General features: G+C 28.8%; 2 protein-coding genes and 1 long non-coding RNA gene across 6 annotated transcripts; 1 reads left to right on the top strand and 2 right to left on the bottom strand.

Moving 5' to 3' along the window:
• Positions 1-671: 671 nt before the first annotated feature.
• Positions 672-4426, bottom strand: LOC107161405 (uncharacterized). 3 transcript variants are annotated; one of them, XM_015507814.2, is made up of 4 exons: positions 4278-4426; positions 3904-4042; positions 1651-2394; positions 672-1200 (listed from the first exon to the last, which is right to left on the bottom strand). In XM_015507814.2, the coding sequence occupies exons 1-3, from the start codon at positions 4287-4289 to the stop codon at positions 1685-1687; spliced, it is 861 nt and encodes a 286-aa protein (XP_015363300.1). In that variant the 5' UTR covers positions 4290-4426; the 3' UTR covers positions 672-1200; positions 1651-1684. The 3 variants fall into 3 exon arrangements, with proteins under 3 accessions (XP_015363300.1, XP_015363290.1, XP_015363308.1); XM_015507804.2 differs by having other exon boundaries at positions 672-2394; XM_015507822.2 differs by having other exon boundaries at positions 672-2376.
• A 2841-nt stretch (positions 4427-7267) lies between these two features.
• On the bottom strand, positions 7268-11196 carry LOC107173926 (venom protease-like). 2 transcript variants are annotated; one of them, XM_089227392.1, is made up of 7 exons: positions 10976-11196; positions 8792-9028; positions 8538-8692; positions 8359-8480; positions 8022-8277; positions 7768-7911; positions 7268-7681 (listed from the first exon to the last, which is right to left on the bottom strand). In XM_089227392.1, exons 1-7 carry the CDS (start codon positions 11070-11072, stop codon positions 7505-7507), a joined length of 1188 nt encoding a protein of 395 aa, XP_089083518.1. In that variant the 5' UTR covers positions 11073-11196; the 3' UTR covers positions 7268-7504. The 2 variants fall into 2 exon arrangements, with proteins under 2 accessions (XP_089083518.1, XP_015380157.1); XM_015524671.2 differs by having other exon boundaries at positions 7768-7940; positions 8018-8277; positions 10976-11192.
• Positions 11197-12062: 866 nt separating this feature from the next.
• On the top strand, positions 12063-12801 carry LOC149055846 (uncharacterized). Its single transcript, XR_016191408.1, has 3 exons — positions 12063-12449; positions 12537-12609; positions 12682-12801. It is a non-coding gene; the product is annotated as an uncharacterized LOC149055846 (long non-coding RNA).
• The last annotated feature ends 1776 nt before the right edge of the window (positions 12802-14577 follow it).

Genomic DNA, 14577 nt, shown 5'->3' with positions numbered 1-14577 from the left:
CTAAGTTGTATATATTATTATATTATAAACGATGCTGCATGGTGCCTAAGTAATCTGCAAACAGTTCAGTCTCCATGGCTGTGTGATGTCATTTGAAAAAAAAATGTCATTGCGTGTATTGGTTTATTCCAGGCAATTATTGTCTCATTGAGTTTTACTAAATATGAATATTATATGATTATAGTAAAATTTATTTTACTACTTTTGTACATTCGAGGGCTTATGACGTAAATCTATATACTGCAAGATTCTTATTCCAGTTTACTTATAAATTATAATTAATTTTAGAGAAAATGTACATAGTATTGAATTTGTAAAGGAGAATATGAACTGTAAAGATTTTTTCATATTTTTGTTTTAAAATTAGTCATAACTTAATATACTTATAAGTACTTAAATATGGTACTCAGTATGTGGATATAGACCTGTTTTAAAATATATTCTTAATTTGTCGTTAGATCAAACTAAATTTGCGATAGATGCATCTTTAACCATCTGGAAACTGGAAACTAAAATCTATCGAGCGTTAATATGTAAAAAAATATCGCATGTAATAAAAAAAAAAATGTTGAACTTAATTGTAGATATGTAGTTAGGTGCCTAGTTGAAATATAAAACTTAAAACAATAATTATTCTGCAATATACAACATATAAATGATATAAAACTATATTACATTACTTATATAGATATATTATTTTTGTTTTTAATTTAGAAAATTAAGTCACAATACATATATAATACTGTGTTAATCGTAAATAAATATTGATTATAAATGACTTGGTATAAAATACAATCATCAGTGATTATTGCTTGTATATTAATATAATATATATTGCACACCGCCACACCTGACACCTATATATTATTATCAGACATATACACATAATATATAATTTCTATAATATTGTATATAATTAAGTAAACTTATATTTTGATTTAGATTGCAAATTTATTGAAAAAAAGATTTTATGTAAAACACACAGTTAATAAAATATCATTACGACACTACCCATTAGTAAATATCCAATGATATTAAACGCAGTGGAATAAAACTCACAAAAATATTTTGATACCAATAAAATAGAATATATTATTGGCTCAGGAAACAAATAATATAATGCACTGAAATTTATTATAGATATACATTATATGCCGTTTATCTAAATCGGTGTATGTACGGTGTCATTGCAGTAGACATCTGAAATACATATACAAAATACTTATATTGCAATATATTTTATTTAACTATAGCTTATATATTATTAATACTGCAATTTAGATTAATAATATGGTGTTTGCACCTGTAAACTTTCAATGGAATATGCAAGGGCGCCGCGAGGGGGATGCAAGCAGGTGTAATATTGCACCCCCTGGCTTCAAAAAAAAAAAAATGTATGGTATTGAAAAGATTAATTATCTATTAAAAACTTTGTATCTGACGAAAAACAAAAATAACTTCGTATATTCATATAATTTGAAAAAATATTTCTACGTATTTAACTAAAATAATTTAAACATTATTTAGAAATCAAAGTATACTATGCACGATGCACCCCCCTGACAAAATTCTCGGCGGCGCCTATGGGAATATGGTATTGCGAATAATGTACAGAATCAAACTAAATCTATCATGAGGCGTGGTGGTTACCAGGTAATAAATGTTTTTGATACGATCGGTGGCGTTAGTAATGAAACTGGTTGGTGTCGAACTGTCCGGATTGTTGTTGTTCGTATTGCGATTCGGCATTGGTGGTCGTGGTGGCGGCAGCGGGAGTAGCAGGGACAGCTGCGGCGTCTCGTTGCTGAAGAAATGGTGCGTCCCGTTGCTGAAAATATGGCGCACCTGAGGTGTCCCGTTGCTGGAGAAACGGTGGTTGTCTGTTGTACGCATGGGCTCTGAAGTGTGGCGACGAGAAGTACGGCGGTAAGCCTCCAGCGGCGGTGGGCTGTCTAAAAATCTGCGACTGGTCAGCCGGCTGCGGTGGATATAACGGCGAGCGGTATGCGTCTACGACAGTCGCTTGCTGTTCGTAAAACGGTTGCTGTGCGGCGGGATAGTACGGTGGTGGCGCTGTGACGTACTGTGGCCCTGCAGGGTAGTAGGGTGCGTAATTGTACGGTGGTGGTGGTGCCCCGTCCACTGGGTATTGCGGTTCGAACGGGTACTGCAACGGCCGGTACGGGTTGCCGCTTGGCACTAAAATCGGGCCACCCGGTGGCAGATAAGGACTGACTGGTTGGTAAGGGCCCAATGGTTGGTAAGGGTACGGGTATGGATACGGATATCCGGGACCCGCCACGCCGCCTATGGGCACGTAGTCCTGTGCGTCCGAATAGTTGTCCGGTTTGTCCTTACGCGTGCCCGTCGGCGAGCCTGCGGTGGTACAAGGTTCTTAAAATAATGGAAAACAACGCGGTTTAAATTTTTGAATGGTATGATTTTTGCGTAAAATAAATAATGAATAAAACACAATCATGCACAGTGGTTTATTTGTTTCTTAAGTTTTGTTTGTGTAATTGTAAAACCAATGACTTATTTTTAATCACACAAATATTTAATCTAATATCAATAATGTGGTATTCGTGAAATATATGCTAAACCTACTAGCTATACGAGTCGTGGAGTCGTCTTTTGATTAAGTTAAGTAATAACTATTTAGTACCTATACTAACAATTTTCTTTCATACCAATAGGCTACAACTGCTACAAGTAGCAATATTGAAAATCGACAAAATTACTAACTAGTATTAATATGATTACCCAGTTATTATAATTTGATAGTTATGTGCTTACCTATACTACCTACGTATTTCGATGTTTAGAACAATTTATAAGTAAATAGAATAGTGAAATTTTTTATTATCATTTCAATATTGAATGTGACTGGCCACCGACATATAACTTGATAAATTAAGTTAAGTTGGATACTAAAATGAATAGTATAAAATATATAGAGTCTTTATGGAAGTTGACAAAACAAAGATAAGGTTGCATACTAGTTAGTAGTTACCAATAACATATTATTGAGGTACTTCCATATTCAATATTAGAACGAAATATTTTTATTTTTCATCCAATATAAAATTTGAAAAGACTGGACAAACTTTATAAATTATAATTCGTATAAAATAAATTCTATTCTGTCAAATACTTAAACAAAAAATACCCATGTGGTATCACAATATTGTAATATATTAGTTCTAATATCTGATGGTTATTATTAACTAAATATTATAAGTGCGCTTAAAAGTTAGTTGTGGTATGAACTATGTAATAGGTAAATTGTATGCTTTCTATTAATCATTATTATTTTTCTACGCAATTATAAAACAATAATTATTTTAAAGTAAAAAAATGTTAATTTGTCAATTAAATATTGGCTTTATATTTGAATATTTAATAGTGAAAAAATATTGTTGTTTTATACTAGTAATGAATTGAATAGGTGTCTACTGATTTAGATAAAAATGAACAAATAGGTGAATTTTTTTTTAATATTTGTATTTATTATACTAAATATCTATGTAGCCTTAATAAATCAGCTAGTGGATGAATTAAAATAGCCTATAGTTTCAATCAATTGAATGGTTAGTTAAAAGTATAGCATAAAAAATCAATAGTTTAATATTTAATTATTCTAGTTTATAATAATAGCCAATAGATACCTATGCTATATACTTGATGAAACATAAAATATATTATACATATACCTAGTATATAATATATTACAATGAATTTTGAATATTAATGGTATTGATTGCACTTGTATGTTTTTATTATAAATAGTTATATAGAAAGTTGGCCGTAAATTCATATGATAATTAAAAATTATTATTTTATAAGTTATAACAAACTTGCTCCATTATTTAAAAAAAAGTTATTTATATTTAAAAGGCTTACTTTCCGTAGCAGTGTGTTTATTGTACTTTCTGACATTGGGCTGAACTTGCAATGTCTGGCCAGTTTGAGTACTGGATATTCCTTGTTGCGTCCCACTGCAAAGGATGCCGGATATGATCACCAAAAGAATTGAAAATACCTAAAGATAAAGGTTTTGGTTAGTTGCATTTATAGGTAGGATAATAGGTATGTTAAAAATTAAATTTTACTCATTTAAACAGTATCTCCAGTGTAGACTTGAAGATAAAATTTATTTTAATATTAGCTACTACCATAAATTTGGTTGTTAAAAATATTGACACTTTGGTCTCGTTTCCTACAATTTTCACTCAATACGTATTAGATACGTGGAATATATAATATAACCGACTTACTTGGATCATCATTCTGTATGAATGTATGATTACTGTAGTCGCTGTGTTGTGTATATTATCGAACTTCTCAATGGATACTGATGTGTATGCAAATTCTACAATGACTTTTATAGAGGTTCACAAAGACCCAATATATATCCTTCAAAGTATTTACAACGGTTTTTTTGATCGTTATTTATCATTAGACAATGAATTTGGCGTACCAATCAATCTCCAACAATGGTGTGAACCAGTCATCATCATCACATTCGAGACGGTTGTTGAACTTGAGTAGGAGGACGCGTGAACATTGCAATATTCGATGCGTATAAGGGTTTAGGATGTACACCTATCTATATAATATGATTTATGATTAATGACACTTTTGTGCATTTAGTTCATTTGGATTTAAAATCTAATTTAAGAATCAACTGGCAGCACAAAAGAATTGTCCGTGATGACTAATGACTAGTCAATAATACTGTCGTGTACATTCAATTAACATTTAAACGCATTTTTTTGTTTGTATGATGCATGTATGCAAATTACCATCTCAGCATAGGAATAATAACTTTATGAAATAAATTACTATAGGAAGTATAATTTAATTAATATTATTTTTATTATTGGTTAAGCATAAACTAAAATAGGTTATTGCTGTTCTTAGCTTTAACAAAAGTATTACATTTTTATATTATTATATGTTATTGTACAGTTCGTTTTTTTTTTAGATATAAAATTATGATTTGATAGATAGAAAATGGACCAATTGATTCGTACAGGTTGTCAGGGAAGTTGAAGTCTTACCTAGCTTCATCGAAGTTTGGGCAGTGAACGATGATGTGTTTGATGTAGTAATTTTTATTGCATGTTGGGCATAGGGGTGGAGCTGTCTTTGCCATGTGAATTTTGTGTGGCCTATTCTAAGTCAATTAAGCATAACCTCATTTTTTCTAATTAGATCAGTGTATTTCGGCCAGAGTTCAACAGAGTGCTTAATTTCTCTTAATTTATTTTCCGTGATAATATGTCATTTGGTGTTCCACAAATCAGTGCAATATTAATTAATATTAAATGTCGTTTAAATTAATAAATTTTATGTAATATCCGAATATAAAAATGTATATTATAAAATATATGTCCTGTATTAGAATAACATTTTTAATTAATAAATGCAGCAATGGTATGAATAGTAAAATTCGGCATTTAATTAATTCTAATTTAAAATATGAACCAAAATGTATTTAAATTGAAAGTATAAAGTATTTTTTTAATGAATTTATTCTACTATGTCATTTAATTACTTTCTCTTATTTCTTATGTTTTATATTTTTTTATTACCTATACTTTATTTTAACTAGCTAATATGTACAATCTGTAAATTTACTATTGCTTAATATGCGCATTTTAATGCATCATCATATACGTATAATATGACTTGATATATACGAGTGTGTAAAATAAAAAAGAGGAGGATTTGGTAAACAAACTCAATTTAGAAAAAAAAATAGTCACCCCATACTAACACTTATTTCTTGTACACGTACACAATATCATACCAACACGTTTTTACGTGTTTTTACATAATATAATATAATATAATATTATGTATATTACTGCTGTCTCAAAATAAAATGGTGCTGCAATTTTAAATAGTACAATTTCACAGAATCTGTGACATGGATGAACGTGTCAGTGTGTCACTAATGAGTGAATGATTTTCTCAAGACTACATATTGTAAGCATTTAACAACTAATAAAAAGTTATGTTTATTGTAAGAAAAAAAATAGATCGTATTTCACGATTTAACAAAAAATGCATATCTTATTTTCTTAATTTCTTACTATAATATAATATTGTACAACAAAAATGGAAAACAATTATTTTTGTATGTATATTATACTGTTATATTGCATTACACAATATACAATATCAAAATATAGGTACCTATATAATATAAATATAAGTAGTAGGTAATATCCCGACTATAGATACGCATTTCTATTTTTTTTATCATTAAGAAAAATACTAACAATCAAAATACCTATCATCTATATATTATACAACTGATAGTCTTAATAGTCCAGTGGCACAGGCGCTATGCCTCCCCCCATGGGCCGTATCATATAATATATAAAAAATAATCATACATTTATTAATTTTGGCTATGTACCGGTTGGGATTTAAAATTTAAAAAAAAAATGTAATGTTAATTGTTTACCAAAACACCGTAGATTGATAAGTGTGTCATTATCATCAATATTTTCCAAATATTTGGAAAATTAAAAACACTGTTATTTGAATGTTATTTATTTAATTTTATTTTGCCCCTCCTCCCTAGTAGAAATCCTGGCTACGCCACTGTAGTAGTCCATACTCCATATATTATGAGTATATTGTATCTTGTATACACTTTTGTTTCATTCGCATTGGACATTTAGATTAATGGACTTTTGTCACAAACGATTTTGCATTTGTTGAATTTGACTGTATGTCTGTATGGTTGGTTAAGGGTACTGACTGATTTGAACTTGACAGTTGACATTGATGTGCACAGATTATGATTACAGATGAGGTCATCTGAATACCTGTGTTTTCTTATTTTCAGTTATCTATTTACTGCTAATCGTTCATCTTTCTGTCCATTGTAATATTATGGGCAATAGGTCGTGTTTGATGTAACAATGGGTTATTGGATATTCTTATCTCGTGAATAGATCAAAACAACAACTACGAGTCCACATAAGTATTCGTTCCATTATCCTAAACCGTGCGTCAAACGGATATTGTTGAATCACGCACATTTTTCTTTTTAATAACACTATCAGTGAATAATTTATTGTATTAACATATTATTTTTCGAGAGCCAGAGTATATAAAAATTTTAAAATAATATTTTATGCTGAAAATGTTTAGAAGGTTGATTGACATATTTTTTATTTATCGATAGTTCAGTTATTGTGTATATAATATATAAATAGCTGATAGATAAAATATAAAAATAGATTCATTATGAATAAAATAAAATGCATATATTTACGTTCTTCATTTTGTACCTTTTATGTATTATATGCACAAGATATTGTAGGTATAAAGCTAAAAAGATGAATAGAATTCATCACTGCCATAAACAATTAAAAAATAAATCTATTTAATAAACATAATTATATGGTTTCAAACTTTTAAATGCAGATTAATAGCATTTACTACAAACTTTTGCTTTATTATTTTATTAGTAAAATAGTCATTACATTTTTGGCCAGACAATTCCTTCAATCCATGAAATATAATTCGATACTCGTGTATAAACAGCTGGCGAATCTTTTTCTCCACAAAATTGCCCAGCAAATGATGTTATTCCTATTTGTGAATACATACATGTATAACTATTGTGCTTTATTTGAATTGGACCACCTGAATCACCCTGTAAAATTGTAAAAATAAATTGTATTAAATAAATATGTATGATGCAGAAACATAATCACTTGTATGAAAATAAAAATTACTTACTCCACAAGTGTCATTTCCGCCTTCTGGATTACCAGCACACAACATTAAGTTATCAACTATTCCTTGTGCTAATTTTTCATTTCTATTTACTAGGTATAAAAAACTTTTATCGCACTCTTCTGCCGAAATAGTGTTTATTCGTACCTTTAATAAATGTGAGCTTGGAAGTGAAGCTAAATATTTTTATTTCCACTATATTTACAAATTATAAATGTATACAAGTACACTATATTATATAAAACTAACTTACCTACGTCCGTTTTTCCCCAACCCGTAGCTATTATTGCTGGAGGTCTTAACATATTATCTGTATTTAGACAAATGGGTCGTACAAATGGCGAGAATTCCACATCTCTTTCTAGGCGAAACAATGCTATATCATGATACGAAGAAGTTGATTTGTAATTTGGATGTATTATGCGCTGTACTATTTTATAGTCCTTAGGTCTGGCATCGTCAGTTTCCGAGAGATAGTCTAGTTCACCTAAGCGAGCCCAATTTGCATATCTCCTAAAAATAAAAATATGTCTATTACAGTGTTTAAAGTGAAATATATAATGTATAATATGTAAGTATTGTAAGTATATGTACGGTTCATATTTATTTCCCAATTTTTCACAGTGGGCTGCTGTTAGTACAAATCTCTTACTTATCAGTGATCCACCGCATGCCCATGAATTTATGTCTGGTTTTTCACTATAACCCAACAAAGCCTGTAATAAAAATTATAAATACAATAACAATCAAGATCAAGTATTTCATATTGCCACCATGTGAGGAAATTCTTTTGGTTTAGCATCTGTTCCGTTGGTGATTAAAGTAATGGCATCGTAGCAATCTTTAACTTTTAGGTAATTTTCCTGATTTGATATTAATATGGGGTCCTTTATTCTATGATAAATTAATTCTGAATACTCGCTGCACTCTATAAGTGAAAAACAAAAATAAATAACAATAACAATTAAATAAAATTATATAAAATATTATTTGTATGTTATAAAACAGATAACCTTGGTATACATACTTTCCGTGGCAGAATACGATTTCAAAACTGGATTTATGTTTGGTTTTTTCGTTGTAGTAGTAATTGGCTGATGAGTATTATTTTCTGGTGGACAACAAACAATAGGAGTTGATCCGTTGAATGAACATAGTTGAGGTATAATATTTTTTTTGAGTCCTTCTTTTGCAACTGGGCACCTTTCAATATTTCGACAAATAGAGTTTTGAGTTTTCCCATCGCCTTTTCGGCAAATTTCATCTATATATAAACATAAACATTGTAGTACATACACACTTAACAACTTCATATTATTGCTTATTTTGATAGGTAATTTATTCATATTTTTATTTGTTAATTCTTTAATGTAAAATTATGAAATTACAAATTTTAAACGATATTTTGTTTATCCAGTGGGCTGTGTCGTATTCAATATTTAATAGGACGATACACCTGCACATTCCACAACATATAGAGAAAAACTTTGTCAGTGTCGCAGCATTTCATTTTTTTTTTTGGCAGCACATAGTACTTTGTATGCGTATATCATAGGCGTGTCCAGGCCTCCATGGCTTAGAGGCCATTTATAAAATTAAAATTTTTTACTTACTACAACGATCTGTATTTTACAATCTACATTTGTGACTTTTTATTTTTGTATGGAAATTATATAGCACTACTAACCATATAGAAATCTGTGTTTCAACCACGGTAGTAAATTATACGCCAAGAGGCCAAGAATCAAGTCACTGGGGAAGCCGGTGCCCACCCTGCCACCCCCGTAGACACGCCTATGGCACTAACAAAAAGTTTTAAAAAAACAAAAAATTTTATTTTTATAAACTGATAACTTAAATTGTATTTATATGTTATACAAATAATAAAAACGCTACGATATAGATAAATTTCTTCCCTATGCATTTGTATATTTTTGGTAATTCTACAATAAATACAGAGGTTTTTTTTTTTTTTGTAGTAAAGTTGTCCTGCGCAAAACAGTTATTGCTATATTTTATGTTTATAAGACGAAGACAACACATGCATACGGATGTAGCGGTATCCGGACAATTCCCCCCCCCCCGATTGTTTTTTGTGTAGTAGGACATTTCCCACCCAATATATTTTCGATGCGGACATTTCCCCTCCTCCCCTTTTTTTGAAGTTTATTATTAAATAAAATAATATTATTTATTGTTTAATAAGAAATTATTTTTTTTTTTAATAAAATATTATTTTTATATTAAATAATATTATTTCCTCCGTATTTATGGAATACATTAATGCTATAAAGAAAAACACAGGTAGAACAAATAATATAAGTGAAGGTTTCAATAATAAATTTAAAACTTTGGTAGAAAACTCAGAATCCAAATATTTGGATGTTCATTGAAGCACTACAAAATATGAGCTTAGATATAAAAATAGAATCAGAAATTGAATGTTTTTTACAAAATATATCAATTTTATTTCGAAATTTTTAGACTATTATACTTATATAATTTATTTACGTTTTATTATACAATTTTTATTATATTTATGAAAAAAAAAATCTAATTTATAGTATAAATTTATAAAGTTAATTATAGTATAATTGATTATATTTATGAAAAAAAATAATATTTTATTCAAAAAAAAAAAAAAAAATTTCTTATTAAATAATAAATAATATTATATTATTCAATAATAAACTTAAGAAAAAAAATGGGGGGAAAATATCCGCATCGAAAATATATTGGGGCGGGGGAAATATCCTACTACGGCGCCAATAACAGTCGGGGGGAAAATTGTCCGCCATTCGGATTTAGCGTTCTCTTAAATTATAAAAAATAATAAAGTAATACTATAAAAAATTATAAAAATAATGAAGTGAAACTATGAAAATCTGTTTATTTAGTAGGTAACATGTCGTATTACCATTTTATACACATTATTTACAACCGGCTAGATCATGTATGGGCAACCTTTTTGATAAATATAATATATATTTATCTAAAAACGAGAAAAAATAATATTTATGTTATCGCTCATAACGGGAAATTGGAAACACGTGTTTCAGGCAAATTTGTCTTTGGTCTTAACGGGGCTTTATATTCCAAAGAAAATTTGTATAAGACTTATAGTCTATAGGTCTACACTCTGCCCATGACTAATTCCTTACAGTGTCAATAACTTAGGAATTTTAACTATAATGAAAATAATAAAACGTACCTTCATATAATCCTAGTATTTGTGCATTGTATCCTAAATTCACAATATATAATACAAACACAGTTAAAAAACATTGTAGGCTTGTGTAACTTCTCATTATTAATAAAATAGTTTGAACATCTTATTTAAACAAAGAGCTTACTGATATTTAGGTTTTCAAAAAACCACTTAATGTATTTATGACAGATCTACAATTTGTTGAAGATTTTAAATTAGCTATATTATACAGTAGGTATACACAAACACACTGATTATAAGCCCCACTTTTCTATACTGGTTCTTGACCATGGAATGCAATATTATAACTTATACCTAACTCAAGAATATTTATATAGAGTAATCGAGGTCACATGCTCACATATTATAACAACAAATTAATAGTCAGTGGGTAGAAAAATTACGTTAATTTGCTTATCAACTGGTCACGACTGGATTTATTTTTATAGGTACATTTTGAAATGTCGGATAAACGAATGATGATATCCGTTATTTCGGTTTATCATTCAAACTGACAAAATAATTTCTATGTTTTAAATGATTAAAGTAGGTTTAAGTATAAAAATCAACAATTTAATCTGTGTGGTGAGTTACTAATAAATAATAATTTTTATTCATATTCTCAATAATGAGCGTGGATCTTTTATATATATATTTTAAAATAAAACTTGGATTTGAGAACCATTTAGTAACCAATTACCATTACTTAGAAGGCCTTGCCTAAATATTTATAATTTCGTAATAATCATTTATCATCAACACGATAATTACTGCGAAAAATACGTCATAACTTATAAGTTAAAATATTGCACTCTTAATAGATCAAGTTATTGGCAACATTTAAAATATCGAAAACTGTCTACTATAATAATAGATATCTATTTACTATTTAACTATAAGATATTAACATAATATTATGTATAGTAACATTATTATGTTGTTATTACACGTCTTTTATGATCAACAGGTTTCGCACATAAAAATAAAAAATTATTACGGAAATAGTTATATAAAAGTAAGCAATCTAATTATACACAAGTCTAAATGCAATGTATATTTAATTTGACTGTTTAATTTGTAGATAGTTTATTCATGAAACAGATTCATAAGTGGCAATTTAAAAGATTATTTGGTACCAATGATAATTGTTTTTAAATAAAACTTGTTAAGATTTAAGTTTTTGAGCTGAGCAATGACTCCATCGATTTTACATAATAATGTGTTTCTTTTAGAATCTGAGCGAATAGGACAATAGATAAATCCACTTATTGATTTTTCAATGATAATATAGGTATTGTGTTTTTATTTTGTCTGAATCACTACATTTTTGAAAAGTATAAATGCGGAATTTATACGATACATACAAGTATCAAGTGATTTAAACGCGAAAATTTCCATTTTTCGACAATGGGTCACATCCAGGGTCCCAGGGATATCCCGAACAACAATTCATCGGGGAAGAGAACCATCTCAGTAGGTACCTACTCATACTTTACCTATCAGTAAGCATTATAATAAAATCTGTAACAGATATTTACTTTGTTTTTTTGACAATTTTATATAGTAATAATACATTAATACAACTTCGACAAAAAAATGGAACCAACGTTGATGGATCAACCGCCCTATACCCTGCTGTAAGCAATATAATATTTTAATGGTATTATAATTTTTATATTAACACAAGTTATTGTTTTTTTTTTTTATAGTAAACACTTATGACTCATTATTTCAGAAGGTATGGTTATGAGCTAATAATATTAGTGTAATATAAAATAATATAATAATAATATTACTTTTTAAATAATGAATGTTGTTATCGAGTGGTGTTCAAGTAAGACGTTTTTAGTGTTCTATTATTTTAAGAACTTACACGACTTACCTAAATTAAATAACAATTAACGGATTAACCATTAACGAATTAACTTATTAACAAAGGACAATAAATTACTATCGATTGCACCGTACAATTGTACGAACGCCATACACCCCCTCCGATGTACGTAAACGTAATTTTGTGTATATGCGTACGCCCCTGAAATGGATAATCCCACTATCCATTACAGATTTTTTCCCACACAAAGTCTTCAAGAACAATTCACTTGTTTTCTACACCGGAGTTAGGTGGTTGTCGCGAGAAAAAGTTTTAACACGGATTTTTGAGTGGCGAAATGAATTAAAAATATTTTTTGAAGACCGAAACAGCACATTTTCAATTTTTTCTAAAATAATGAAACAATACCTTTTTGGCTTTGAGAGATATATACTTTTACATTTGAATAACTTGAATATAAGTTTACAAGTCCGCGAAATGAACATTCTAGTATTGTCAGATAAAGTTAATGCTTTTATCAAAAAACTTTGTACTTAAATCATTCCCCTTTAAAAACAAAATTTTGATGCACATTGATCTAACATCAAACCACTAACCAGCGTCCAGTAGTGAGAAAAATATATTGTTGAACTTTATGTTTCGTATTTGTTTCAACAATACGTCTGTATAAACTAGACGCAAATATACGTATATGGTTTTATATGCTTAACTGCTCAATGATCGATGCAATAACTAAGTATTATTAGTATTAATGCGACAAAACATATTTCATATATTCTATGATAATAGGTACTCTTAAGAGGACGCTACACGGACATTTGTTGTCTCCGTCATATAAGTGCGTAACATAGCATAGCAGCGGTATATCACGTTTAACTTACTAATGATTTATGAGAATTTTAAGATGTACAAACAATTAACAATTTTAAAATACTCATAATTATTGACTTAAAAATTAAAATGGAATAAAAAATGTATGAGATGCTTTACCTTTAAATTTTATAAGAAGCAAATTAACTTTAACTTTTCAACTATAACGGAGCTAAACGTGATCTGTTGATCGTAAAATTTGCTTTATTACGCATTTTTAAGAAAACGGTGACTACAAAATAAATGTCCGTGTAGCGTTCTTTTCAGTGTTATTTATACTTTTTTGACTTTCAATTTAAATGTATTCTTGACTTATTATTGTAATAAATGATTATACTTATTAGTAATTAATATTTATAGTTTATTTTATACTCTGCAGGTTATTATTTTTTATTGGTACACATCTGGCATTGTCATTTGTTATTATTATATAAGGCATACCTCTTTATTATTTCTATAAATGTCCATCTTTTTTCAATCAATAATCTGTCGAAACACGAAAATTATTTATAATTTATTAATGGCTAATAACGTAATTTCATAATGACTTTTTAATTTTTTATAATTAATTTTTTTTTTTTTTATTAAGAAAGACAATTTACAATCTGTACACAATAATTACAATAAGAAAATAAGATAGAAACAGAATAAAGTAGCATGAATGACGTATTGACGTGATGAGGAAGAAACCCAATGGTAACATCTCCTTTACTAATTTAATAGGTCTCTACACCATTTTCCCTTTAGTCTGCGTGGTGGGTTTTTTGGGAGGGTGAGGGAGGACATGTGTGATATTAAAGTATTGTGATGAGTGCTTAAATTTTGGTGGAAACGTTTATACATTGTTTTGGCTAGTTCAGTGGTAGTTAATATTTTTAAGTCATTGTGTAAGGTAGAGTTT

The sequence above is a fragment of the Diuraphis noxia genome, unplaced genomic scaffold (assembly GCF_037042655.1).
Source record: "Diuraphis noxia isolate RWA-SAM2 unplaced genomic scaffold, SU_Dnox_SAM2 contig0004, whole genome shotgun sequence".
In the NCBI taxonomy this organism is placed as follows: domain Eukaryota; kingdom Metazoa; phylum Arthropoda; class Insecta; order Hemiptera; family Aphididae; genus Diuraphis; species Diuraphis noxia.
The sequence above is the reverse complement of the archived record's forward strand: the minus strand, read 5'-3'. Positions and strand labels throughout refer to the sequence as shown.